Source organism: Amblyomma maculatum, chromosome 8 (genome assembly GCF_055883805.1).
Source record: "Amblyomma maculatum isolate TAMU_Amacu chromosome 8, ASM5588380v1, whole genome shotgun sequence".
Taxonomy (NCBI): Eukaryota; Metazoa; Arthropoda; class Arachnida; order Ixodida; family Ixodidae; genus Amblyomma; species Amblyomma maculatum.
The window spans coordinates 123,752,000-123,777,288 of NC_139351.1; the positions used below are offsets into that span (position 1 = coordinate 123,752,000).

Genomic DNA, 25,289 nt, shown 5'->3' on the forward strand with positions numbered 1-25,289 from the left:
AACGTAACTGGTATCGCTGACTTTTTGAAACGCTTCTGGCCTGTATTTCGAGTTTGCGTCGTTTTCAGAAGCGTCATTTTCACCATTTCTACCCTCATCTGATTGGTGGAAATGCCTGAACCGGAAATGCTGGCAACTGAATTGACATCTGGTTTCATCGTTTCCACCAATCACATGACTCGAGGTCAGGGCAAAAGCGACGCCCCTGAAAATGACGTGAACTGGGAATACGGACCCTAGACGCTTCAAAAAGAAAAAGTTTTAAAAGCTACATGCACTGCATAGGTTACACTTGCACTGTATAGGTTACACTAAAGGTTACATTTGCTTTTTAACTGCGACTATCTAGACAGCACACCTTTAGCTTTGATTGATGAAGCTCGTGGATTGTTGCTGCTGTACCAGATATAAGTGCACTTCTTACTTTTGTCTCCTGTACAGCTCGAAACAGGTGGATCTCTATGATGAGACATTCAGGCCACTGGTTGACTCTGTGCTGATGGGATTCAACGGCACTATTTTTGCATATGGCCAGACTGGGACTGGAAAAACATACACTATGGAAGGTTGTATGCAGCTCTTCTTCTCACTCTCGCTTGGCTCTTATTCTGTTTTAGTTCAGCCCATTGTGGCGAAAAATTGGACGAAAAATTGAATAGCTCTTGGAGCATACGTGGACATCCCTCAGATGTTTTGGTCCCCATTCGCAGATTCTTATTCCAGAAGAAGCGAAGTATAATCTTATAGGATCTTCACAGAAAAGCAATGTTGTCTTTTTTATCACGTAGAAGCCATATGTGTTAGCATGGGCAGAATTATCTGACCTCTTACTATTGCATCAAGTTGTCAGTAAAAAAACTGAATGGTTTTGATGTTGCTTAAATCACCAGCCATTGCTAATTCACGAGGAATCTTGGTACTTAATAACCGCTTGTGAATTGGTTAAGAATTTCTAGATGGAAATTCTTATAACCAGTTGTAAATGTCAGGTTGGTAGTAATTGAAGTGATGAATATCTGCACTAATTACCCCAGAGCTGATTGTTACATCAAGGGGCATAGACACCAAATTTTTGGATGTGTGCTTTCCTCTCTGTAACGTTGCACACCCTGTGACATTTATGTGTGGCCACTAAATAGTAGTTTGTAATCGAAGTCCTTTCCTTGCTTGTTTTGGTTTCAACAGCGGAACACTAGCCATGATATCAAACATCGTTATGAACCACACGAGCCATGGCAATAGGTGCAATATATCGCTCTCTCGTCATTTAGGTTCATTACGACACTAAAACTAGCCTTCCTAAGAGCCGGCATTGCAGCGAGTCAATGAGGAGCGGTAATATTGCAACCGTCTTAATGCCTAACGTGACCGATGCCATAGCCATTATTCAACTGCTGAAGTTAAAACCGAAACAGGTAAGATTATTTCATTTAAACTTATGTAGCAGTTATTGGTGAATACCTTCCATTCATAGGTGTACACTAATGTCTTGTGCAAAATTGCTTGCAACCGAAATTTGGTGACTGTGCTCCTCTAAGATTCTTATTTGCCTCTACATCAAGTATACCAGGTGTTGCCCTACTAAATCAAAAATAATGATATCGGTGCATTCACAGTGGCAGTGGCCTTTAAAAGGGCACTGAACAAATTTAGTTCAACCCGTAGCGATAGGCTATGGCATTCGAACAACGAAAACAGCACTCCCACTAAAAATGTAGCTTGAATATTAGCTGAGAAAAAAAAATTCGTCTTGCTATTGCTTCTCAATTTCACAGGTAAAATCTTACAGAAACCTTTTTTTTTTAAGAATAGCAACCGGTTTGCCTTAGCACCCAGCCGAACGTCTCCAGTTCATTCCAGGAGTGCTGGTTCTATGTTTTCATTCTTTCGTGTGGACACATTCAGGTGAAGAGGGGTTCGTGTGCTGTGGGATGTCAGTGCATGTTAAAGATCCCCAGGTGGTTCAAATTACTATGTAGTCCTCTACTATGGCTTCTCTTTCACTTTCGCTCCCACCTTCCTCCCTTCCTTTAGGGTGTGGTTCAGGTGGCCACAAACAAGTGTGACAGATAGTGCACCTTTCCTTTCTTGTGAACCAGTTATTGTTATCTTTTTTTTTTCTTTGTGATTGTCATTCATTTTAAATGCCGCTTTACTGTTCCTCTCAAGTAAAGGTGGTCGGTCTGTTCTTGCTCCACCCTCTCTCCCCTCGGACAGGTATTGCGAACAACCCAGAGTGCCGGGGTGTCATTCCGAACTCCTTCGAGCACATTTTTAGCCACATCGCGAGATCTCAGAATCAGCAGTACCTTGTCAGGGCCTCTTATCTTGAGATTTATCAGGTGAGCCTGCTCTCAGTTCAAGTCTCGCAGCGTTTTGTTGTGCATGTGCTTCGTCAGCAAACTCATCCTCCTGTGAGCAATGTTCTCTTATTGTTTGTTGCAGGAGGAGATTAGAGACCTGATCTCAAAAGACCAGTCGAAGAGGCTGGAACTGAAGGAGAGGCCCGACACTGGCGTTTATGTTAAGGTAAGTGTCGCGTTGCAGATGGTGCTAAATATGCTACAACACGCAGCTTGCTTTTAATAATATGATAGGAACATTTATTCCAGTTTATGGAATGCAGAAACTGAGGACGTACAGACTAAAGGTGTTGCAAACACCTGACAAGGGCCTGTAGTCCTGAAAAAAAGAAAAAAAAAGAGCGTCGAACAGCAAGCAGCAGCTTTTTTAATACTGTGTGCGCAAGTCTTTTGCAGTTAACAAACAAGCAGCGTAAAACATAACTCAAGACCGACATAGGTATACAAGAAGAAAACAAACAAACAAACAAAAAAAGAACACAGAGCTAGGGGGGAAACATATGTAAAATTCTCAGAGTTGGGTTTTCTCTTGTTCATCTACGCAGCTAGTAATGCATGAACTTCATGCTTAAATTTATTCTTGGCGTCGTTTCGAAATGCTAGATATAGAATTTCGCGGGGTTTACCGTATTCAGTATCTTATAGGTGTGCTTTTGGAAACAGTAATTTGTATGGGGCCTGTAAGCTTTGTAATTGTTTCGCCGGAAGCTATAAGCTGGACACGAAGTTGGGCACTGCTCTTCAGTCTTGTTTATTAGCTGTAACTACATTTTTAATCTGCTTTGCTAGTTTCTTCTTGTAACTGTGTTCAATTGTTAACAAGCTATATCAGGAAAAAAGGTCAGACGTGCGCTTACTAAAAGGAACGTTTGCTATGGCGTGAATAGCTCTCCGCTGCAGAGTATAAACCTTTTCCTGGTTTGTAGTGGCTGTTGTGGCTGTGCAACTAAACCATAACACATACTAGGAGGAATTTGTTGCAACTGTCACATTTTCGATGCAGGACTTGTCTTCGTTCGTCTGCAAGAGCATCAAGGAGATTGAGCACGTCATGGCAGTTGGAAATCAGAATCGATCCGTAGGGTATGAATTCCTTATCTTCCATTTTTGAAACTATTTCACTGGTTAAAGGAAAAGGGAGAGCCAAGCTAAAACATAAGTCCATGGTGCACTTAAGCTTCTGTGCAATCGAATCCTGTGCTTCAACTCTAGCCCAGTGTTTCTGTGTTGAACAGGCAGTTTACAGCTTGTTGCGGTTGCGGTTTGTTAGGCTGATTCTTTTTTTTTCTGAAGCTGCATTGTTCTCTAGGATCATCTGAGCACACTTCTCTTTTGTTTTATGAACTCTTGCAAACTTAGTTATTCAATAGTTAAGACTGAATAAGGGTAAAGGGGGTAAGCCTCAGTTCACAGGTTGAGCCAACGTTTCGACAAGTGGACTTGTCTTCGTCTGAGACAAGTCCACTTGTCGAAACGTTGGCTCGACCTGCGAATTGAAGCTCACCCTCTTTACCCTTGTTCAGTGCTCCTTCATACCGTGTAAACCATCTTCTTCCTATCGTTCTACCTTATTCAGTAGTTTCAAGATAGCATTTCATCCCTGGTTCAGAACGTCTCTTCATTTTTACTGGACTCACTTTTCAAAATTTCAGGTACTCTTTTTGAGGCGTTTGTTCCTGAATCATAAAATTGATTAACTTGATTGCCGTGAAACCATAGTATTTATTTCACAATCAAAACTGACTGGTAATAGTCGTATATGCTGATTTACTGGTCGATGACCAGCCCTATGACGAGCACTTAATCTGAACTTAAGCAGCAATTAGAGCTTAAATTAAACTTATGAGCCCAGCACTGATTATGAAGTTCAGTGCTGGGCTCTGTTTAATGAGTCACTTCTTCAAGGAACAGAACACTGGAATTGAGGTGTCGATTTTTTTTCCGGTGCAGTGGAAATATTGATGTCTAAAATTTTCGATTCCTAACAGTTTTGCTAGAAACGCTGTAGAAACATTTTACCGAGAATTTTTCGATCAGTGCACGTGCCCGTTTTTATGTAGTCCGATGCTGGAAACCATGAGCAGTGACTGCGATGATGACTGGTTGTCAACAAAAAAGACGTACTGAAAATTAATATAACTTTCATTGCCAGACAGTAATCAGACATTTTTTTGTGAAGAGTAACGCCTTTTTCAATTTTGCACTCAATGCTGTTGCGGCACAATAACGCAGGACGCGTCTACGAAAATTTTAGTGGGCACTATTAGCGCTTCATTCACAAGTGCAAACACTGTGGCACCATCTAGTGCCAAAACCTGAAAGCATACCTCACGGTTTGAAAGGAGGAGTGGTTTTTATTTAAGGACGCACTGGAGAGAGCGCAAAATATAATAAATTATGACAAGTACTCTTAGAAGAGAAAAGAACAATGTGCAGTTACAAAAATCAGCGATATTTTGCTGTCATGCTGTCACGTGAGGTACTACACTGAAAGTAATAGGGTTTCTCCGCTAGATAGCGCCTCAGTTGCTTTTATGTGATTTTCAATGGCAAATTAAAATTGTAAAACCTCTTTTCTTTGGTATTGTAGTGCTCGATTTGTACTATATGAGGCAAGATCTTTTCATCTCCACCATAATCTCATGACATATTTTGGCCAGTGTTCTGTCCCTTTCATTTGCCGTGTCGGTCCCATTAATTCAAGAGAAATTTCTCTCGTGTTTATGTTATTTCCCTGAGAGATCTCCTTCTTCAATGGCATTACATAAGCGGCAAGCTACAGACTAGTGAATAATGCTAACGCAAGTGTGTAATGTGACTGTATTTACAAAAAACCATTATGTGAAAGTAACTCGTGCATGAAGCTCGTAATCACTTTCACCTGTCTGTCTGTTACTCCTACTTATTGCTATCATTTTCTTTTTTGCTTATCTTAATGTTAAATTAGTTTATTTATATGCCTGCCAGGTAGAGACATTGTTTCATGCCTGGTTTGTACTGGAGATTTTTAATTAACCACTTCTGCTCATATCTCATTCCCTGCACAACCTCCTTGAGATTGACCTTGAAGAGCACAGCAAATCTGCATTTGTTAGTGTCCGACAGTCCACCATCGTCTTTTTTTTCCTTGCAGGGCTACAAACATGAACTTGCACAGTTCGAGATCGCACGCTATATTTATAACCACTGTGGAGCACAGTGAGGTAAGCCATCCTTCCCAGAAGGACTTCCTATTCGTGTGATTTAAGCGTTAGTACCCTTTATGGCACTGACCTCAGACTCATTTCCTCACGTGGGCCACATTAGCTGACATTTGACTTAATGGGTTCTTATCAGAAAAGGTAGGAAAGTAAAGACGAAAATGGCAGCCATTTTTTTTGTGTGCCCCTCATAACCTTGGAAGTCTTTGATACGTACAAAAGATGTGTTTGTCCTTTATCGCAAATAAATGCTCACCAATCAACCATGGTGAGCGTCATGCAATGAAACGCAATAAAGAGCTGCTAAGTGGATTAAACAGAAACCAAGATGTTATTGGCACTGTGCTTCAGAGATGAAGGTTGGAATTTATGTTAGTGGGCTGCACACCAGTGCCTTGTGGGTCATATATTAGCGAGCTGCTGTTCTACAGTTAAGAGTAGCTTTGAAACCACGAGCGTTATATTTATTGCACATGTGCAGATATATAACCAAAAAATGCGCTGTTTCAAACAATTCCAACAGCTTGGTCCTGACGGCAAGCATCACATCCGAGTGGGGAAGCTTAACCTCGTCGACCTGGCTGGCAGTGAGCGGCAAGCCAAGACAGGGACATCTGTAAGCCACTTGTGTATCCAGTCCGCCGTTTCACAAAAAGCAGCTTGTCTTGTGTGATCAGATTTTGCCTTGATCATTGCTTAAAGTGAAACTCTTTGTGATGACCCGTCAGGTTGGCACTGCAAAATGGCAAATGCATATAAAGGTCCACTTTCACTCCTACCATCCTTCCTTCTTTTAAGGTGGGGTTCAGATGTCCACAGAAACAAGTGTGGCAGATGCTGCGCCTTTCCCTTCCTGTGGACCAATTATTGATTATTATTATAAATGTTAGGCATGCACTGAGTTATTTTTATATATGTAAGATGGGGGCTCTGCTTTACAGAAGTTCAGAGTTCAGTATAGTGCTGTGTACATGATGGCATGGGTGAAGAGAGAACGACACTGCAACTGTTCAGGGCTTTACTGCATAACTGTCACTATTAAATCTATTTTACACTCTCGAGTTGCTAATATACATGGTGGGCTTGCAAAGGCGTTATTGTTTCATTTTGCTAATGGCGTTTTCGTGCTTGTTTCTTTTTTGTTGCTAGGGTGACAGACAGAAAGAAGCCATTAAGATCAACCTCTCGCTGTCGGCCCTGGGCAATGTCATATCAGCGCTTGTTGACGGCAAAAGTTCCCATGTGCCTTATAGGGACTCCAAGCTGACACGACTATTGCAAGGTGGTTGTTGAGATGATCATCTTTACCATGTACTTCTTTTATCAGCTTTTTTGTATTTGATGTTCATTAACCAATGCTCCCACATTTTGGTCTCTTGGTCAACCCCCTCCACTCCTTGACCAGACTCTCTAGGGGGCAATGCAAAAACCATCATGGTGGCCAACATTGGACCAGCAAGCTACAATTATGAGGAGACCCTGACAACACTAAGGTATGACGATCAGGTCCTGGCTCTCTGAAACAACAAAGATACATTACTGCTGCTGGCTTTTATATCTGAGTACCTTGACATGTTTAGTTTTTTTTTTTCCCTTACATTCCACTCGGGACAGGTATGCCAACCGGGCAAAGAACATTAGGAACAGGCCTCGGGTGAATGAAGACCCAAAGGATGCGCTGCTAAGGGAATTTCAGCAAGAGATATCGAGGTGAGTTGGCATGGTGGCTGTGTACTTTGCTAACCTTCAGCGTCTGTACAAAGCAGCATTTAGCGCTGTATTGTTTTTCGCATCGGTAATGCTGTTTGCTCCTTTGTTTACTCAACAGCTTTGCAGGAAAAAGTTAAGCAGAGCGGCTGTGCTGATTCCTGGTGCCTCTTTTCCTTATTCTTTTTCCTTTCTGTGGTAGGGAGAGCAGTAATGTTTGGGATAGTGCTGCAGCGTAGACAGTGATGACTTTGCTGCACTGCTATCAGATTTCTTGCTTTGAAGTATTACTATACATTGAGACAACATTAACAATGAAATGAAGCTCATGCCTGTTTACTAGTGAAGGCATCTCACGTGGAGATGGTTTTACCATGCTCAAATGTACATATTGCATATGCGGCAAATAAATTATGGTTTTACTGCAAATGTCAGAGTACTCACAGGCCTTCGTGGATCAGCAAAATTTCCTATTTGGGAAATAACCTGATGCTTCCTTTCATGCACAGTAAAATATTGTTACGAGGTAGCGTGACAAGCGATGGTAACACGGCGACACAACAGAAACAGAACAACGTGATGACATGACGATAAAAATATGCTTTAATGGCCAGTGGGCCTAGCGCGAGCACTCCGCCCCGCGCCACTGCCCGCTTCGTCATCTTCGTAGCAATATCGTTAATTTGACCCTCATTAATTTGGAAATTCGTATAATTCGAACTAGGAGCGTGGCCTCGGCCGACAGCCATGTAAATCTATGGCATCGGACGCTCTTTATTTAGGACATGGTCAGCTCTCGCTTCAGGTAATTCGGACGGGCGATCACGTCGCTGACTAAGCCGGGAAAAACGGTCATTCTCACTTTGGTTTCATCTCGGATCTAGACAACCATCGTACAGCAGTTCATTAGATAAAATTACTTTAATGGAGATGTTCGTAGGCAGTTTTTTCAGGCCCATCTGATAATTTGAACTTTCAGTTAATTTGAATATTCTTCCTGTTTTCTTGAAAGCTGAATTAACGAGAGTTTACCGTATTGTGACTGAAGTGTCAGCTTATTGCTGATTGTCATAAATTACGTGGATTGATTTTCCTTTACTGCTGTGAATCCTCCTGCTTACTCTTTCAAAAAATAAAATGACAGGGGTGCTCTTAAGCCTCCTTGTGCGTGGAAATACGGAAACATTGCGAGTTCCAGGCCTAGTTTCATTATGAGCTCATTCTGCGTTTCATTGCTTTTCCGAAGTGTAGAAGTTCGCTTTTGCTTTACTTACTTTACTTACTTAATCAGTGGTTTTAATTTTTTTCTCATTTTCATTTTTTACTTACATACTTACTTGGTTTTATTATCATCCTTATATTCTTTTTTTTCCTTTCCCTTAATGTCTGCCAGCATTCTTAATCAGTGGTTTTAAATTTTTTTTCTTTTTCATTTTTTTACTTACTTACTTGACTTTATTATCAACGTCTTCCAGCGTTCTTACACTAGACAAGGGCAGTTATCGACACGTTCGCATGAACTCTTTGTAGAGTAGTGGCTAGCACGCTCGGCTGGGACACAGAAGGATGGCGGGTTGAGACCTGGCATTTACATAACTTTTTCTTTTTCTTATTAATGATCGACAGCAGGATGTGGGCACATCCTGTCCACACATCGTTTCCACAGCCTGTGGTGACACGCGCTCTGAGGACGCCACTAATTAGGCAACAAATGCTTTCACATTAATGAAGCCTTTGGTACCATGGAAAAGTTGTGGTCAATAACATGTAAATCCTCTTCCTTGAGATCCAGCTGAGAGTGACCACAATTTCGAACATGTGCCACAATAAACAGGTTGAAGGCCCAGCTGGCAGCACGTGACACCAAGAGGAAAAAAAAGCGACCTTCTTCCAAGGAGGTGTCGCCGGGGTCAGACGAAGGGGCCGACGGAGACACCGACGATGACCGTGCCTGCTCCCCGTCTTCGCAGCAGCTCACACTGGATGAGGAGAGGGTGGCCATCATGAACGACCACAGTCTCATAGCGGAGGCAAGTCGCTTTTCAGTCATTTTTTTGTGTCTCATTTCTTATTCTGAGACTATGATTCACTAAAGTGGGTCTTTACTGACGTGATAGAAATTTCACGATAGTTACACTGCTGCGGGAATTCCAAGCACTATTGATGAGGCCACAGAACCCTATTGCTTGTTATGGCGAGAACTGATGAAGTCCCAGTCATAGGGGCACAGCCTTACTCACTATTTACACCACATTTCATGCATTGTTTAGAAGGCAGTGTTTTCACTTAATTTTCAGATGTGGTAGTACCCTATCCAGCAACGCACCTTTCGTGACTAAAGGCAATTTTCAACATGATTCCAGGGAGCATTGGGCACGAGCTGCAAACACATAAACACATAGTTGTAGTCTGTACAAAACGGCTTATACACTAAAATTAAAATAGAAGACAGCACGTGCACCAGAGGCAGCTGTCAGGACGTATAGATCTAAATGTCAGCAGATCATGCTAATTTCATGGACAAGGAAAAAAAAAATAGCTGATGGCATTATGATAGCACATAATCCGCAGCACAGAGTGCGTTTAAGTGAACTAGTCCATGTCCAGCTCCTATTTGCTCGTGTATTAAACCTGACAAATTCTTTGGACCTTGGGAGGGTCTCTGTTTTAGTGTTGTGGATAAAGGAGGCATTTCAGTTTTACTGCAGAAAGCCAATCCCAATCACTCCCCCCCCCCCCCCCCCCCCCAGGAGGTCAGAGTTGAAGTCTGCATAGAGGGAGGTGTAGTGACACCCTGAAGTGAGCGGCGAGTGTAGAGAGAGAGAGAAAGCATCACTGAAAGTGACTGCATGTTACCGAGGCATAAAGCCAGCCAGGTAAAACTAAAAGAAGTTATTTGGTGCGATCTTTAGACAGTGGGACATGGCAGAAGGAAGAAGCAATTTTCTAAATGCTCATTTTATTTATGCATTCATTGATTCAGACCATTTTATTTTTGTTTATTCTGGAGAGGAACTAGTAGTGGAGCACGTGAGCAGCAAACGAACGCAACAGTTTTATCTTTATACAGTGGTTAAAGACTGCATTTGTAAGAATTACAGCTGGACTTGTGTGCTGCAACACGTGGTAGTGAAACGAGGTGATCATTAAAAGGTTTGAGAGCCAGGCCTCTCAATTGCCTTCATGCCTCCTTGATAAATTGTAGGCTGCATCCATATTGTGGGGCCACTCTCAAGTGTGTGAGAATATGTTGTATGTGTGTGATCGTTCCACATAGAACAACCTGTCGGGTGTTTCAGCTGGGCAACGATACTCACTGAGTACAGTGGTACCCCTTTATAGTAAAGTCACTGAGGCCGATGAAAATCTTTACTATATCAGTTGTTGGTGATGACATGGTTCTGAAGATGCTGTCTGCTAATTAAATGTCTGCTTACTGAACACGTCTTGTTGCCTAATGAAAGAAACATTCTAAAATACATGCCATATCTCTTACCTCTCTTCGTGCCATTTTCTTTTCTCAGTTATATGATCTTTTGTTTACATTTTGTGGAATCGTCTTCTGTTGTTTCTGTCTTTTAAAAAGCAGTAGATGAGAAATGCGCTCTCCTACCGCGTCTCCAGTTCTTGCCACTGCTGCCTCGTGCTTCGTGTTGCATAGTAATGTGAATGTTCAGCCGTTTCTTCCCTTCCATATTTCTCGCTGCACTTTTACTGTCAATTATTTTTTGAACAAACCGCTCCACCTTCTTTCTATGTTTGTAGACAGCTTTATTTATTTTTTTTCCCCTATGCACTGCATGCTTTTCCTCACGGCTCCAAGGCTTACGTAACGCTGGCTACTCTTGTGTGCTGCTAAGCCTTGTGGTAAAGCCATAAAAAAAAAAAAAAAAAAAGAAACACTCAGTGGTGTTAATTTTTTTTTTCTTTTAAATAATTTGCCTCGCGATCCTAGGTAGTGCGCATGCGGTGATGTCATTTCATCGTAAGTGGCCACCGTGGCCAGACGAACTTTACTATAATCAGTTTTTAACAAAAATTCCTTTACTATAAAAGGTGAAAAATGTACAGTTCATCTATGGAAGATGAACTGGGACTTTGGTTTCACTTTACTATATCCGAGTTTACTATAGCAGGGTTCTACACTCTTTGGTTTGTGTTGAATTGGATTGTATTGGATTGGCTCTGAGGCAATCCGCCTTTTTTCACAAACTGTGACGCCCTCTGGGAGTGGTTGAAAATTCGTCTGCTACTGGTTGAAAACGTCCTTGGCGCCAGAGAAATGATGGTGTGTGTTCTTGACAGCTAACGCCATCTATCGCGTACACCTGTCACGAATATTAACCACACATGGCCTCCGAGATCAGCTACGGCTGCGCCGATTAGCGGAGGCCAAGAACTGCATGCGCATGCGCAGCTGGGGTTGGTGGTTTGTTTTCAACCAAGGGAGAGGCGCGCATGTGCAGAGCGGCCTTGTAAAAAATGTGAACTGTCCCTTTATGTCGGATAGACAATAAAAACTCCTAGCCAAGTGTTGGCTGTGGTGGAGCCTCTTCCATCTCTTGAGGCGGGGAGTAGTTGTCAGCTCTGAAAGGTCATGCCGTGACCCCTGGTTTGCAGGAGCGGGAGCGCCTCCTGGGGGAGGTGCAGAAGCGGCAGGAGCAGTTGCTGCGCGAGCAGGAGGCTGCCGACAAGCTGTCCCTGAAGGTGCGGGCCATGGAGAGCAAGCTGCTGTCGGGTGGCAAAAACATTGTCGACCACACCAACGAGCAGCAGCGCGCCCTCGAGCAGCGGCGACAGGAGATCGCCGAGCAGAAGGTACCCTCGCTTGCTTTTACTGGCAGGGCTTAGAAGAAAATACAGACTGCTTTGTTGATCTCGGCTACATTTTGACTGAAGTCTAATATGCTTCCAGCTTTCCATTTTGTCCGTGGTAAACGAGCACGAAAAGACAAACACAGCAGACAAGACAATGCAGCACAAGTACTCATGCACAACTACCAACCCTAGCTACCAACCAACCTACCAACTAGCCCAACCTCTCATGTTGTCATTTTGTCTTCTGCTAAGTGACTTAATGTTGTCTGCTTAGCCACCGGTACAGCTAACAGGCAGCAGATTGGAGTGAGGATATTAAAGCAAGGAAAATATAGGCTGATGCGGCTGAGCATAAGGTGTAATGGGGGGGCTGGGAGGTTCACAATTGGATGAGGCTGACTCTGAACAGAATATTGCAGTGAGAGGTTGTTGGGAAAACCCGTGTGTCACGCAGCCAATGATGATGGTTATTACTCGTTAGCATTCATTTGACTGCAACCATAGAGCTACAAATGGTGATTGCATGGCAAGGTTTGAAAAGGCAGGCTCCGCTGTGCCTCTAGAGAAGCCCTTGAGCAAATGCGAGTGAGCTGTAGATTAGCAGCAAACATTGCCAGCAAGCCTGTCAGAGTGCTAGATGGTCTTGTGTGTCAACATCTGACTGCGTAATTGTGACACTATTCTTTTAACCTTATGTTGTTCTGGTCTCGTGCTAGTTGGTGGAAACTTTTCCTGTGGTGCATTTTGTTTTCATCTTCGACTTGCAGCGGCGGGAGCGAGAGATGCAGCAGCAACTTGAAATGCAAGAGGAGGGCACTTCGGAGATAAAAGAGACATACACATCACTCCAACAGGAAGTGGACATCAAGACCAAGAAGCTTAGAAAGGTGTGTGTGAGTGTGTGCGGGGTGGGGGGCTCTGAGAGACGTGTTTAGTAAGCGCTGTAACTTTTTGCTACTTTGAAAGAGCCTTGCAACTTTAAATACATAATTTCATAGAGAGCATTCTGGTTTTCATGAGCTTTTTTCTTTTCCCATGCATCTGAAGCATACAAGGCTAGTGCAAGCGTAAAATATAAAAAAATTCGTATCAGTCCTTGTAGATTAGGCCTCAGCTTCTAACAAATAAGATGCCGCACACGCAAATAATATTCAAAGCAAGGCGCACAGAGCAGCTAATAATGACTGTGCAAATAATTTGGTTGCAATGCAAATACATTGCACAGTAAAAATAATCAAGTATCATGAGGCAGAAAAGTGGCAAATTCAGCTTGAGGTCAAAAGAAGCTTGTGCTAATTTACGGAATTTCAGTAGTGTACATTTTTTGACAGTGACAATGACACACAGCTATTTTCTGGTTCTCCTCTGCCCTTGCCCTTATGAGTCTCTTAAATTCATTGAAGGATGATGTCTTCCTGTTGTTTAAACTTTGAAGTCCTCCCACTCTGAGATTACATTATGGATTGCACTGCAGTGATTATGGAAGAGAACCAATCCGCGCATGCACAATAATTAAACTTGCTCCGAGATTCCAATTCAAGAGAATGAATAAGAATGGAACGGTGCCTAAATTTGCATTGGTGGATGCTCTATCGCCCAGACATTATTAATGTCGCTAAGGTGTGGTGGTTCTCTGCGATAAATAAGCCCCATCTTGGCAACTGATTGGGATTAAAGAGATCTGCACGAATGCATTTCATTCACTTTTTTGCGCTGGTGTTGTTCATCTTGGGATGATGCATAAATATTTCCTTGACCTTTGTGAGGTTTATATTATTGAGAGAGAGTATACTGCGATGCTGCCTTGAGCTGTTTTCACATGCAAATCGTGATGACGTCTGGTGCATGCTGTTTGCAGATCTTCGAGGATAGATTACATTGCTATCCACCTCAAAGTGGTGACCATGCAGTCCGTAACTGTCTGGATGTAATCATCTGTAATGCGTATGCACTTGAGGGTAATAAAAGGAAATTAAATGAAATCAGAGTCACAAGTTTGAATGAAAGGGAATGAAATTTTAAAATATTCCTTTTCAAATCCAAATTTCTCAGCAGAAGACTGTTTTTGCTGACAAATGAATGTAACCAGATCCCCAAAAAAGCTTAATAATAAAATTTTACTAGGAATAGTTGGTGAGTCGTCCTCGGTGTCCCTCTAATTAGTACTGCACTTTTATTTTTTACGTGCAAATAATAATATTCATGTGGCACCATCTCAGTTTAATTAGCTATAAAGGAAATTTCTTGTTGCATTTCAATTTAATCATTTCTAAACTATGCAGCTGCATGTGAGGCCATGAATATTGTGCAATTGTTTTTATGTGTAGTTTCTGAACACCTGATTGCCTCCTTTTCTGCTGCTGTGGGGGAAAAAAAACAACAGCTTTTTGCAAAGCTACAATCGGTGAAGACTGAAATCCAGGACCTCCAGGAGGAGCACTCGAAAGAACGCCGCGACCTCGAGCAGACTCAGAATGAGCTCACCAAGGAACTCAAGCTCAAGTAAGCACTCACTTGCGGTAACAAGAGACAAGAATATTTTAAACGTGTATCAGCACAAAAGTTTCAGATATCATCAGATATCTGTCCGGTACGCGTTGTTGTGCTAGTTGGTGGAGCATTGTCTGACGTAAGGAAAACAGCGCTAATTTAACACAAAGGACACAGAAAGGCAGTGCCCACCTTGTTCCGTCTTTCTGCGTCCTTTGTGTTAAATTAGTGCGATTTTACCTTACGTTATCTGAGCGGCTTTGTTTTGTACAAGTCTAGGCGTTGACGAGGCCTTATGGTAGTGGTAACTATAGTAAACAGCGGAAGTGGTGGCAGATGTTGTGAAGATCGTGTTACAACAACCTCGACGCAATGAAGATTGTTCTCACGACCTTTTTCCTCTTAACTGTTCTTATTTATTGATGTATTTCAGCTTGCGTTATTTCTTTCAGTGTTTTGTGCATGTAGTCCATCAAATTTTGGGCTGTGCTGTGAAACATTCGGAGTACTTACTGTATTTGGATTCAGTAGTTGATATGAACTCAGACAATATGAATTTATTCTTCAGGGAATACATAGCACACACGCCATGCACCATGGCCCATAGTTAGCTACCGCTGTTACTATAAGCTGTAGCCTACTGTAGGTGTCAGTTCAAGACCTTTTCCCAACTCCTCTTTTACTTTTTACATCCAGGTACCTCATAATTGAAAACTTCATCCCACCGGAAGAGAAAGTTAAGATTCTGTCCCGGGTCGTCTATGATGAAGATGAGGATCAGTGGTCTTTGCTGCCGCTCTCTGAAGTGCCGGGGTACGTTTGAACCTTCGTTTTATGCTTGTGTTTTAGAGCGCAGCTCTTTGGCACCCATTCCTGCACTTCGCGGCGGCGTCGCCATCGCCGTTGTCCTTCGTAACCAGCTCCGCAACCAAGTGTACCCCCCTCCCCTCTCTCTTCCTTCGTGGTGGCGACCGTGCGTGTTCTCCGGTTGCCCAAGCGCCAGCTCGGCATCAGCGGATCACGGTGCATGCATCCCAAGTCAAGACTTGACTCGCTAGCGGCATCAGCAGCATCAATCAGTCGCTGCTATCTCTTTGCCGTGCAACATTTTCATGGGCTCGCGTGCTGCCTCCCTCGACCTCCCGATAACTTAATTGCTCTCTTCGCTCCTCCTCCAATGCCACCCCTGTGTGGCGGCAATCACAGAGCTCCAGATTGGTGGCGACGGATCTCGATATGTGCACTGCCCGAGCGGAAATGCACGCCTCAATTTGTCGAAAAGCTGAAACAGCTGATGAGCTGCGCTCAAAGTAACATAATTGTCGGCAATTTTGTTTTATTATCTAGTTACTTAAAGACAGATTTTTCAACTTATCTTTTGAACTAACTTGCACGGAAGCCTTTCAAAGAAATTGCGAGCAGCAGAGAATGAAGGCCTACCTTTAGTAATCCTAAATTAATCCAGTATGCCAGTGTCCTACTTATAGGACACCACTTCATGCTTTTTTTTCACAATTTATGACATTTACAGTATATAAATGGTAGTGCTCACTAGTATAGGCTCAAGCAATTCTAAATTGTTCCTCTGCAAACATTGTGTTGTGTGGCTTACGCACTGCATGCATTGAAGAAGGGCTTCCATTCCTCCCTGGTAGCAATCACCAGATTCAACTGTAATAACCACACTGTGATTATGCAGGTAATGCAAACAAAATATGCACACTGATATGCGAAAACCCCGTGCATGTTCGGAAATGGGACATCAGAATTGATGTTCAAGTGTTTCTAGTTCAACCATACACAAAAGCTATATTTGCTTAGTCTCCTATTTTGTGGGACAATTCCATGTGCTGCGCGATGTCAGTGCACTTTAAAGAACCCCATGTGGTCGAAATTTTCAGAGTCCTCCACTGCGGCATCTCTCGTAGCCTGAGTCGCTTTGGGACGCTAAACCCTACAAACCAAACCAAACCAGTTCCATCAATAAAATTGCTTCAATTTCTAGAAGATTAGGCATGTATGGGTCAAAATTGGTCTATATCGATTGAAGTTGCTGCATTGCAATCACAGTCTGCTGCATTTCACTGAAAATGAAGTGCTTATAGTCACAGTCCGACGGAAGCACGAAAATAAAATTCACGGAATTAAGTACAAGATTAATTATATGAAATTCTTTTTTTTTCCCCAAAACAAACACTGAATGCAATGCGCTTGCAGCGCATGTGCCGGGCGTCATGGCAGGAAAATTTGTTTCTGCACTGAGCGAGATTTAGTTCCATCGAACTACTTTCTTTCTGTTTCAGTTCACAAGATTTGTTGGCAGTTCATGTGACATCAGAAATACTATTCGTATGTTACTGGCTGCTGTCCACATGTGAAGCAATTCTTAACACTTGGTATTGTTTGTCCCGGATATATCAACTGAAAAAGCTTTGAGAGTCGACCAAACGTTAAAAATTATTATATTTCAGCTCCGCTACGTGGGCTTTGTTGTTGCCGTCATTGTTTTTAATGATTGGTTGGTGATCGGCAGCCGAGCAACCAGCCATCAAGCCCTCATGGTGGGGAAGAAAAAGAGCCTTTAATGTGCTCCTCATTACCTTATGAGCGGAGTCAAAAGAGTGCTTTCTTCGCCGTTACTCTACATCAGTCCCATTGATTGCTGCTAGATTTCAAACTCTCGCTGTATTTGAGTCATTATTTTTTTTTTTACATGAACGAGGTTGTTTGCATTTTGTTTGGGTTAACAAATGCAGCGGCTCATTTTCAGTGGGTCGTTGTGTCTCTGTTTTTCAGGGCTATGGAGCCACTGAGACCACCTTCAGCCAAGTCGAGCCTCAAGTCCAAGGTAAAGCCATGCTTTTAGACACACTGCATACAATCTGCCAGATCAATGCTGGAGAGACCATGCATCAACACAGTCTTGTTCATAGACTGAAAAAACACAAAATATATTCAGCATTCTTCATCTCAGTCCATGTATTTCTACCATCACTTGCTGTGGCCACTTTGCTGTTGCAGCTTTCTTAATCTTATGTGTAGTCATATTTTTATGGATGGTAATTCAGTAATTTCTTTTCCTCCCTTTTGCCTCGTCATATGATATAACCATTTCATATCCATGTTCTTGGGTTTTAATCTTTCTGCATGATGCCTTCCCAAACTCGTGTATGCCCTCCAAGCTTCCTGTTCATCCTGGTTCAATCTTCGGTGTCTTGTTGCCAGTGTGTTTCTTGTTTTTTGTCATACCATGGTTGGAGAGTGCCAGTTTTTTTTCTTTCTAACTAACGTTGGCTGTGATGTTGGCATTTTCATGGAGGGACAACAGTGTCATTACCATGTGATGGGCATTCGGAAGCAGATCTGAAACCAAACGAAAATTAATTGCAGTCAGCTAAGTTCCACGTAGTTCCTGTTCTGTTTTTGCAAGTTGAAACTGGTCTTTCTTGGCTCGATGACACAGTGGCATACAGTTGGTGCCGATCTCCAAAGCTGACCAACTTGCTTCTCTTTTACTCTCTGCTTTTGAAGGCTCGTTAAACGTCATAGAAAATGCTTTGACTTCGTACGGCACTGCTGACTGCACAATTGTGAGGCCGGTCAGAGTGCTACACAATTCAGTTATTAAACTAGCCTTACTTTGTCGCCACTGCTTATTGCATTTGTCCATTTGCGTTCAGTGTGGGGTTTATTTTTGAGACTATGTCATTCTTGACTTTAGAAGAAAAAAAAAAACTGTGTAAGCTTGGCCTTTTCTTTTGGTCTAACTGTCCACAGGGGGAGCACATCCTCCAAGTGGAACTGGACATGCCCGTGAGAACGACGCGTGACTACGATGCGCCAGCAATGTCACCCCACCTCAGGGCAGTCCTGGATGACGCTCTAAGAGAGGAGGAGGACCTGGACATAGATGCCAGGTGGGTGCTGTCAGAATGCAGGGTACCAAAGGCTTGAATCTGCTTCTGCCTCTGGTAGCACGTCTCTCGAGGTTCTTTTCTTATCGCATTGCCATGGGCCGATATGCAAGAGAGAGGTCGCACTGACTCGCACATGGCAGAGTGAGCACTTTCTGCATATCAGCGGAAGGGCTAGAAATTCTCAGCAGAGTTTCTGTTGTTCTTTTTTTTTTTTATTATTATTTTTTATTTTATTTTTTGCTGATGTGCTTTTGAAAATCTAGTCCCCGAATAGCAGACAGATGTAGGGAAAATGAGGGAGCTCGTTGTGACACGCAAATAAAAAGCCAGCAGCCAGGAGGAGGGGGAAGGAAGAAAGAAAAAAGGCTTGGAGAGGCCAAGAAAGTCATAGGGGATGTTTTCTTTTTAAAATTTTTGCTATTGAGGTGAGTTAGTGCTGCATTATTGTCTAAGTGAATGATAATTAAAGGGAAGCTGAAGCGGTTTTCAAATTGCATGAAATGCTGTGGTTGGGAAGAAAAGACCTCGAAAATCATATATGTAAATTTTTTCTCGATTCTGTCCGTTAGAACAGCCGCAATCGCCTTTTAAAAACCCGCCGCGGACACGCCCCCGTCGCCTCCGGAAGCGCCGGGTTGGGGGATGGAAAAATTGGAGAGCTGGCGGAAGTGACGCCATTCACGGGGAGCCGGCCAGCCGTCCTGCCCGTCCCGCATTGCTTGCTCCGCTGCGTCTCGCGCTTTGGCGTGGCGAACGACGATTCAACGTAATTCTTTGCTAGTGCCGTTTGGTTTTTCTAGTTCGAGCGTTCTGTGTGGAGTGGGTGTACCAACAAGTGGCCATCATGCCGTCGTTCTGCGCAGCATTCGGCTGCGCGAACACTGGCGGCCGGGACGATGTGGTGTTTCACACGTTTCCAAAGGACAAGAAACTTTCAGCGCGGTGGGTCTCTGCCGTGAAGAGGAAAAATTTCGTACCTACGAAATCAACTGTGTTGTGCTCGAACCATTTCCGTGACAGTGACTATTATCGGAGCTTGGAAACGATGCGGGCACTCGGAATTCCAATTAAATCAGCGCAACTGAAACACGGAGTCGTTCCGTCAGTGTTCCCGCACAACAATAACGCCTCGCCACCTCCAAGAGCGGCTTCCTGGCAGCACGAGCAGTCCTCTTCATTATTCATCAGCGCGCAGCACATGCAGCTGCACCTAATTGAACAAAACCCGATTATGAGCAATGCAAACAATTTGCATTCGTGAACGCTTGACAAGGCTGATGATCGACAATAGTATAGCGTTCGTGCAAATTTTTCCTCGAGTAAAAATGGCAAACTCGTCGAGCCGCGGTATGCATATATCTGTTGTAAGTCATTCTGCTGACTATCTCGCTGCGCAACACCACCAACTACATCCTGCCGAAACAAGACCAGCGGAAAGCCGCAGACAAAAAGAGGTGCACAGGACGACGCGGCAAAGATCTGCCTCGTTTTCTAGCTGGCTTTACTTGTTTAAAATGTGCCAATTCACCTAGCTCTCCACTCTACTACATCTCGTAGGACGACAGAAGAAAAAAAATACAGGGGCGCACTTAATAGCACACACGAATAGCTTCCTCTCTCATCTCGTTACACTGCAGTCCAGCAGTGAACTCACTAAACAGGTTTGGCGCTCTTTCGTAGTAATAAAAGGCCTTCGGATGTAAGTAGACACCGTTCTCTAAATAAATGAAAAACAAATGCTTTACCTCGCGTGACTCGTGTAAGCATGGCGGCGTTTTGAATTCGATATTACAGGTGTCTGGTGTTTCGGCTGTTATGCAGCAGCCAGTAAGCAACAGCGTTTCGACGTGATTTACTTTATTACCACTTGCACATCTACATCGCAAAGATATGTAAAAACAAGCACTTACACAAAACATACGTACAAGAGGAGATTTCAAACCCGTGAAAATGTCGCGGCGTCACTTTCTCCATCGGCGCACTCCGCGGCGTCGTTGGTTCCGCCGTTTTCTGCAGCCGCTGATGGCTCGAACATATATGGCGAGAGTCCAAACTGTTCACTACTGCCCGCACTATCCATAATTTTCAAGACTAGGCCTTCCAGCCAACTGAAGCAACGTGCTAGCAACGCACTACGCAGCAACGCCGTCGGTGCAGGCCGGAGACCCGCGGGACGCCCGTAGATGACGTCACGACGGTCCCGACCACTCACAGGCGACAGTGGCGTTCGCTCGGCGCCCTGAGGCGCTGGCGCGCGTTTTCTTCTAAAAAACAGCTGTTTGCGTTTATTTAAGCCCTTTTTTCATGCGATATTCTTGTTCAGTGGACCAAAAACAACTAAATGCTGCCGAAAACTCAATTTTTTCGAAAAGTGCTTCAGCTTCCCTTTAAATGCAAAGTAGAAAAAAGAACAGCACGTTGCTGATCATGGGATTCATGCGGACGGCCTACAAACTCCCAAATGCTATTTCGCTTAGTTTAGTGTTTGATTGTTTGGAATTTTGTGCTTACTAGCAAAGACAAGGTTTGCTTCTGAAAAAAGGCACCCAGCCAACAGTGCGGTGAGGTTTCTTTAATTGAGCTAACTGTTGGTTCTGCAGTGTGGTCGCCATTTCCTTAACTCCCAATGACTTTAAGCTCATTAGTATGACAAGAATAATCACATGATTTAGCTACTTTTCTTACCATGAGGATAATTCACAATAATTGTTCAGAAAGCAAATCTCATGACTGCAGTGACTTGGTGTGTGTTTATGCGAGGCACGGTTACTGAAACAGCAATTTTTTGTCCCCGTAATATATATCACTGTGGATTCCCAGTTTTCTTTTGTTATTATGAGCTGTCTGAATGCATGGAAAGAAAATATGTTTGGCGTACTCGACAGGCTTTGACGGAGCTGAATTGCACAAGTATAAAGTAAGCTCCAAAGCAAGACTCAAAGTACCATTGAGTCCTCGGGTCAGTGAAAATTGCACCAATTTTCCAATGTACTAGTATGCGGTTGTGCTATATTAGCAAGTGTGCAGGAATCAAAAATGTGATGCGTGGTTTTCCTTTCTTTTCGTTACTTGCTTTTCCTGGTAGTGCTTGTTCTTTGTGCAAACTAGCAACTTTGTGGCTGTTCGTTTTAAATGTTCTGGAGTGTACCGACAATAGCGTGGTGGTGGCCATTCCGCCCTCCTGTCCTGTTCGCCTATGGCCTTTCACAAGGGGACGCCGCCCTCTCCGTCTTTTCTGCGCAGTCTAAGCATCTTTCAACTGCATGGTGAACCCAGGCATAGCCGGAGGGAGAAAAGCCATCGCTCTTCTTCTAGGTGCAACTCTTTTTGCTTTCCTTCTTGCACAAGGCATGCTTTTGAATGCACCTACTAAATGTGGCCATTCTATTATACACAGTTGCCAAACCAGTACCAGTAGTTTTACCAATAGTTTACTAAATCTTTTACCTCAGGCTCTTTATTACCTGAAAACAGATATTTTGTGAGTACAGAGTTTGCCCTGTTGCGGTGGTGCAGTTGTAAGATGCCCGACTACTGTGTCAGAGTACCCAGGTTCGATCCCGACCAAACGGAGAGGCGTCCGTGTGCTGTGCGATGTCGGTGCACGTTCAAGATCCCCAGGTGGTCGAAATTACTCCGTAGCCCTCCACTACGGCTTCTCTTTCTCTCTTTCCACTTTCCCACCCTCCTCCCTTCCCTTATGGCGTGGTTCAGGTATCCACAGAACAAGTGTGACAGATACTGCGCCTTTCCTTTCCTGTGAACCAATTATTATTATTATGAGTACAGAGGATAGAACCAGTTTATCCAGAGAGCCCCTTCAGAGCGAAGAGTTGAAAACATACCATGATATTCTAAGTCATTACAGATTAGAAAGACAGACAATGCCCTGAGCAGACAAAGCTCTAAGCAGAAAGGAAGAGGTTATCCGGAGAAAGTTGCAGGCGAGTGTTTTTCCCAACCCACTCGCACTAAGCAGATGACATCCGGCGATACAGGACCCGTGGTGCAAACACTAACGAAATTGCAGGCATGATTTACATGGTATGGACATGCCCTAGCTACAACAAGCTAGATAGGAGTATGGAGTCCTGGGAGGCTTTAATGACCAGCCAAAGCAAAGACGGCCAAAAGAAAATCATCCATCTAGCCCTGGATACCGCTGAATCCCAAGGGATTCCAGCCTTCTGAAAGGGGAGGAAGATTCCTTGATGGGAGTAAATAAAGTTATTCATCATCATCAGACGCGTCCAGGGCGTCCACAGGCTGCTGCACTAGTTAAGAACGCTGGGGCCACCGAGTCTTCGCCAAATGTGGAAGCCTGTGAAAACTTTAATTGCTCTTTGTTAGTTTGCAGAAAGGCTCAGTATATTTCTGCCTTTCATAAGTGACTGCTAACAAAAGTTGCTTCAGTTCCATTGCTGGAACCTACGCTGGTTCTTTTTTTTTCTTTAAGTGTATGTCTTGTGTTGCAAGGCATTACTTGTGGATAAACAAATGGTGTGACATTTCATGCTCTTTCGAGAAAGTTCTCTGCGAAATTCAGCTCATCCGCACTACTGTGACAAGCTGCACCAAGTATATTTTACTGTGACCTCAGTTTTTGTCACCAAGTTTGTTTTTTAGTGCATTTGCTGCTGATGCTAAGGTCGCGGGTTTGATCTTGGCTGCGGCCACTATGTTTTGATGGGGGCGAATTGCATAAGGTTGCATATGTTAATATATGTTAGCGGACACTAAGGAACCTGAGGTGTTGTAAATTAGTTTGGAACCCTCCACCATGGCATCCCTGTTTACCCATGTGTTGCTTCACGGTGTTGAATCCCACAGTTTACTGTTTTCTTCCCTTGAGGGCAAAGAGTGGAATTCAGATTCACAGGTCAGCTCATGAGGTAATTATGTGATTGTAAGCTTACGCTTGCCCCGCCGCGGTGGTGCAGTGGTTAAGACGCCCGACTACTGTGCCGGGGTACCCGGGTTGAATCCCGACTGCCAGCGGCTGCGTTTCGATGGGGGCGAAACGAAGAGGCGTCCATGTGCTGTGTGACAGGTTAAAGATTCCCAGGTGGTCAAAATTACTCCGGAACCCTCCACTACGGCACCCCTTTCTCTCTTTCCATTTTCACTCCTACCTTCCTTCCTTCCCTTACAGTGGGGTATAGGTGTCCACGGAACAAGTGTGACAGATTCTATGCCTTTCCTGCGAACCAATTATTATTATTGTTATTTAGGCTTGTGTGCTACAGAAGAGCCATAAAGCAAATACATATTGTAGCCATGCCTTAATGCTTTAAGTATCTCGTTTTTCTCATCTATATCTGCAGTGCCATGTATTTGTTTCGATTTTAAGTGAGCCCACCTCTCCTGCTCTAGGTTTCCAAATGTAAAAGGCAGGTAGCCTTACTATTGCGTTACCACAATATTCAGCACACCTAGCCCTTGCTCTGTGCTGGCTTCTTAGGAGGAGTAAGTTAAGTTTTGGAGTGCTTTCTGTACAGAATGGACTATGCACTGATGGCAAGGTGGTACTTACTCATAACTACCATATTTGCAGTGTATAAGATGCACCCCACATATTTAGAGACTTTTACACTGCATTAAAGTGGTTTTTAACAGATTTAGACAGCATTAAGGCTCTTTGCGCCGTGCCTGTGTTTCATCTAGGAACATGCAAAATGAAAAAAATAAAAAGTATATAAGATGCACTGTGTTATAGGACGAATGTACCTGTTTTGTTTAAAAAATGCATCTTAAAAACTGTAAGATATGGTACTATTATGCTTTTTGCACTTGTTTTTTCTGCACCACACTTTCTCTCCTAGCCTGTATCATCATCATTATTAGCCTGACTATACCCACTGCAGGGCGAAGGCCCCTCCCATACTCCTCCAATTAACCCGGTCCTGTGCTAGCTGCATCTACTTGGCCCCTGCGAACTTCTTAGCCTTATCCGCCCACCTAATTTTCTGCTGCCCCCTGCTATGCTTTCCTTCCCTTGGAATCCACTTGGTTACTCTTAGCGCCCATTGGTTATCCTCTCTTCGCACTACATGTCTTGTCCATGCTTATTTCTTTTTGATTTCGACTAGATTATCAGTAACTCGAGCTATTTTTCGGACTCACTCTGCAAGCTTATGTTCCATAGCCCTCTGCGTTGTTCTCAACTTAAGTAGAACCCTTTTCGTTAGCCTCCACCTTTCAGCCCCATAGACGAGTACCGGTAAGGTGCCGCTGTTTTATACTTTCCTCTTGAGCGATAGTCATAATCTGCGAGTACATTCCAAATGCGGTCCATCTCAGTCTTATTCTCCTAGTTATTTCCCTTTCGTGGTCCGGCTGTGCGGTAACTACCTGTCCTAAGTAAACATTTGCCTACTACTTCCACTGCTTCGCTACATATTGTTGCGCTATGACGAAGGAGAGACTAACCCGAGATGCCACATATGACCACAATACACTAGGAGAGACCCGAACGACCATATTTGACCCCACTGACCTGATGTGCCGACCAACGACCCCACGACCCAAGACACCGCTACACATACTCCCCTGCCTGTGCTATGCGGTGCGTGCTTTGGCCTCCGCCATCGAGTCGTGGCAACGTGTGGCCCGAGAGTGTCCTGGGCCAAGGTTCATCGGGAATCATCGTGCCGGCAAGCCGTTCTATTCTTACTTCTTCCTCTTCTTCAAGCATCCAGACACGCCCATCATCATGCCATGGAATCATCATCGGTAAACTTCCTCGTCTACGATCGGGACGATCGCTTGGTGGCCCCGGGTCATTTACGGACGAA

General features: G+C 43.7%; 1 protein-coding gene across 7 annotated transcripts in view; it reads left to right on the plus strand.

The window, feature by feature from the left end:
- The window catches only part of Klp68D (kinesin-like protein 68D), a 33,827-nt gene that overhangs the window by 3,602 nt on the left and 4,936 nt on the right, over positions 1-25,289 (plus strand). For 6 of the 7 annotated variants that reach the window (XM_084577564.1, XM_084577566.1, XM_084577567.1 and 3 more), the window contains exons 5-21: positions 442-566; positions 2,218-2,342; positions 2,446-2,529; positions 3,367-3,446; positions 5,497-5,566; positions 6,087-6,179; positions 6,713-6,845; positions 6,969-7,056; positions 7,178-7,273; positions 9,105-9,300; positions 11,891-12,088; positions 12,856-12,975; positions 14,472-14,590; positions 15,275-15,391; positions 17,375-17,426; positions 18,356-18,495; positions 21,739-21,810. In XM_084577564.1, coding sequence (XP_084433690.1) covers positions 442-566; positions 2,218-2,342; positions 2,446-2,529; positions 3,367-3,446; positions 5,497-5,566; positions 6,087-6,179; positions 6,713-6,845; positions 6,969-7,056; positions 7,178-7,273; positions 9,105-9,300; positions 11,891-12,088; positions 12,856-12,975; positions 14,472-14,590; positions 15,275-15,391; positions 17,375-17,426; positions 18,356-18,495; positions 21,739-21,810 — 1,908 coding nt within the window. The remainder of the gene's footprint in view (positions 1-441; positions 567-2,217; positions 2,343-2,445; positions 2,530-3,366; positions 3,447-5,496; positions 5,567-6,086; positions 6,180-6,712; positions 6,846-6,968; positions 7,057-7,177; positions 7,274-9,104; positions 9,301-11,890; positions 12,089-12,855; positions 12,976-14,471; positions 14,591-15,274; positions 15,392-17,374; positions 17,427-18,355; positions 18,496-21,738; positions 21,811-25,289) is intronic. The other variant, XM_084577571.1, reaches the window with a different exon arrangement.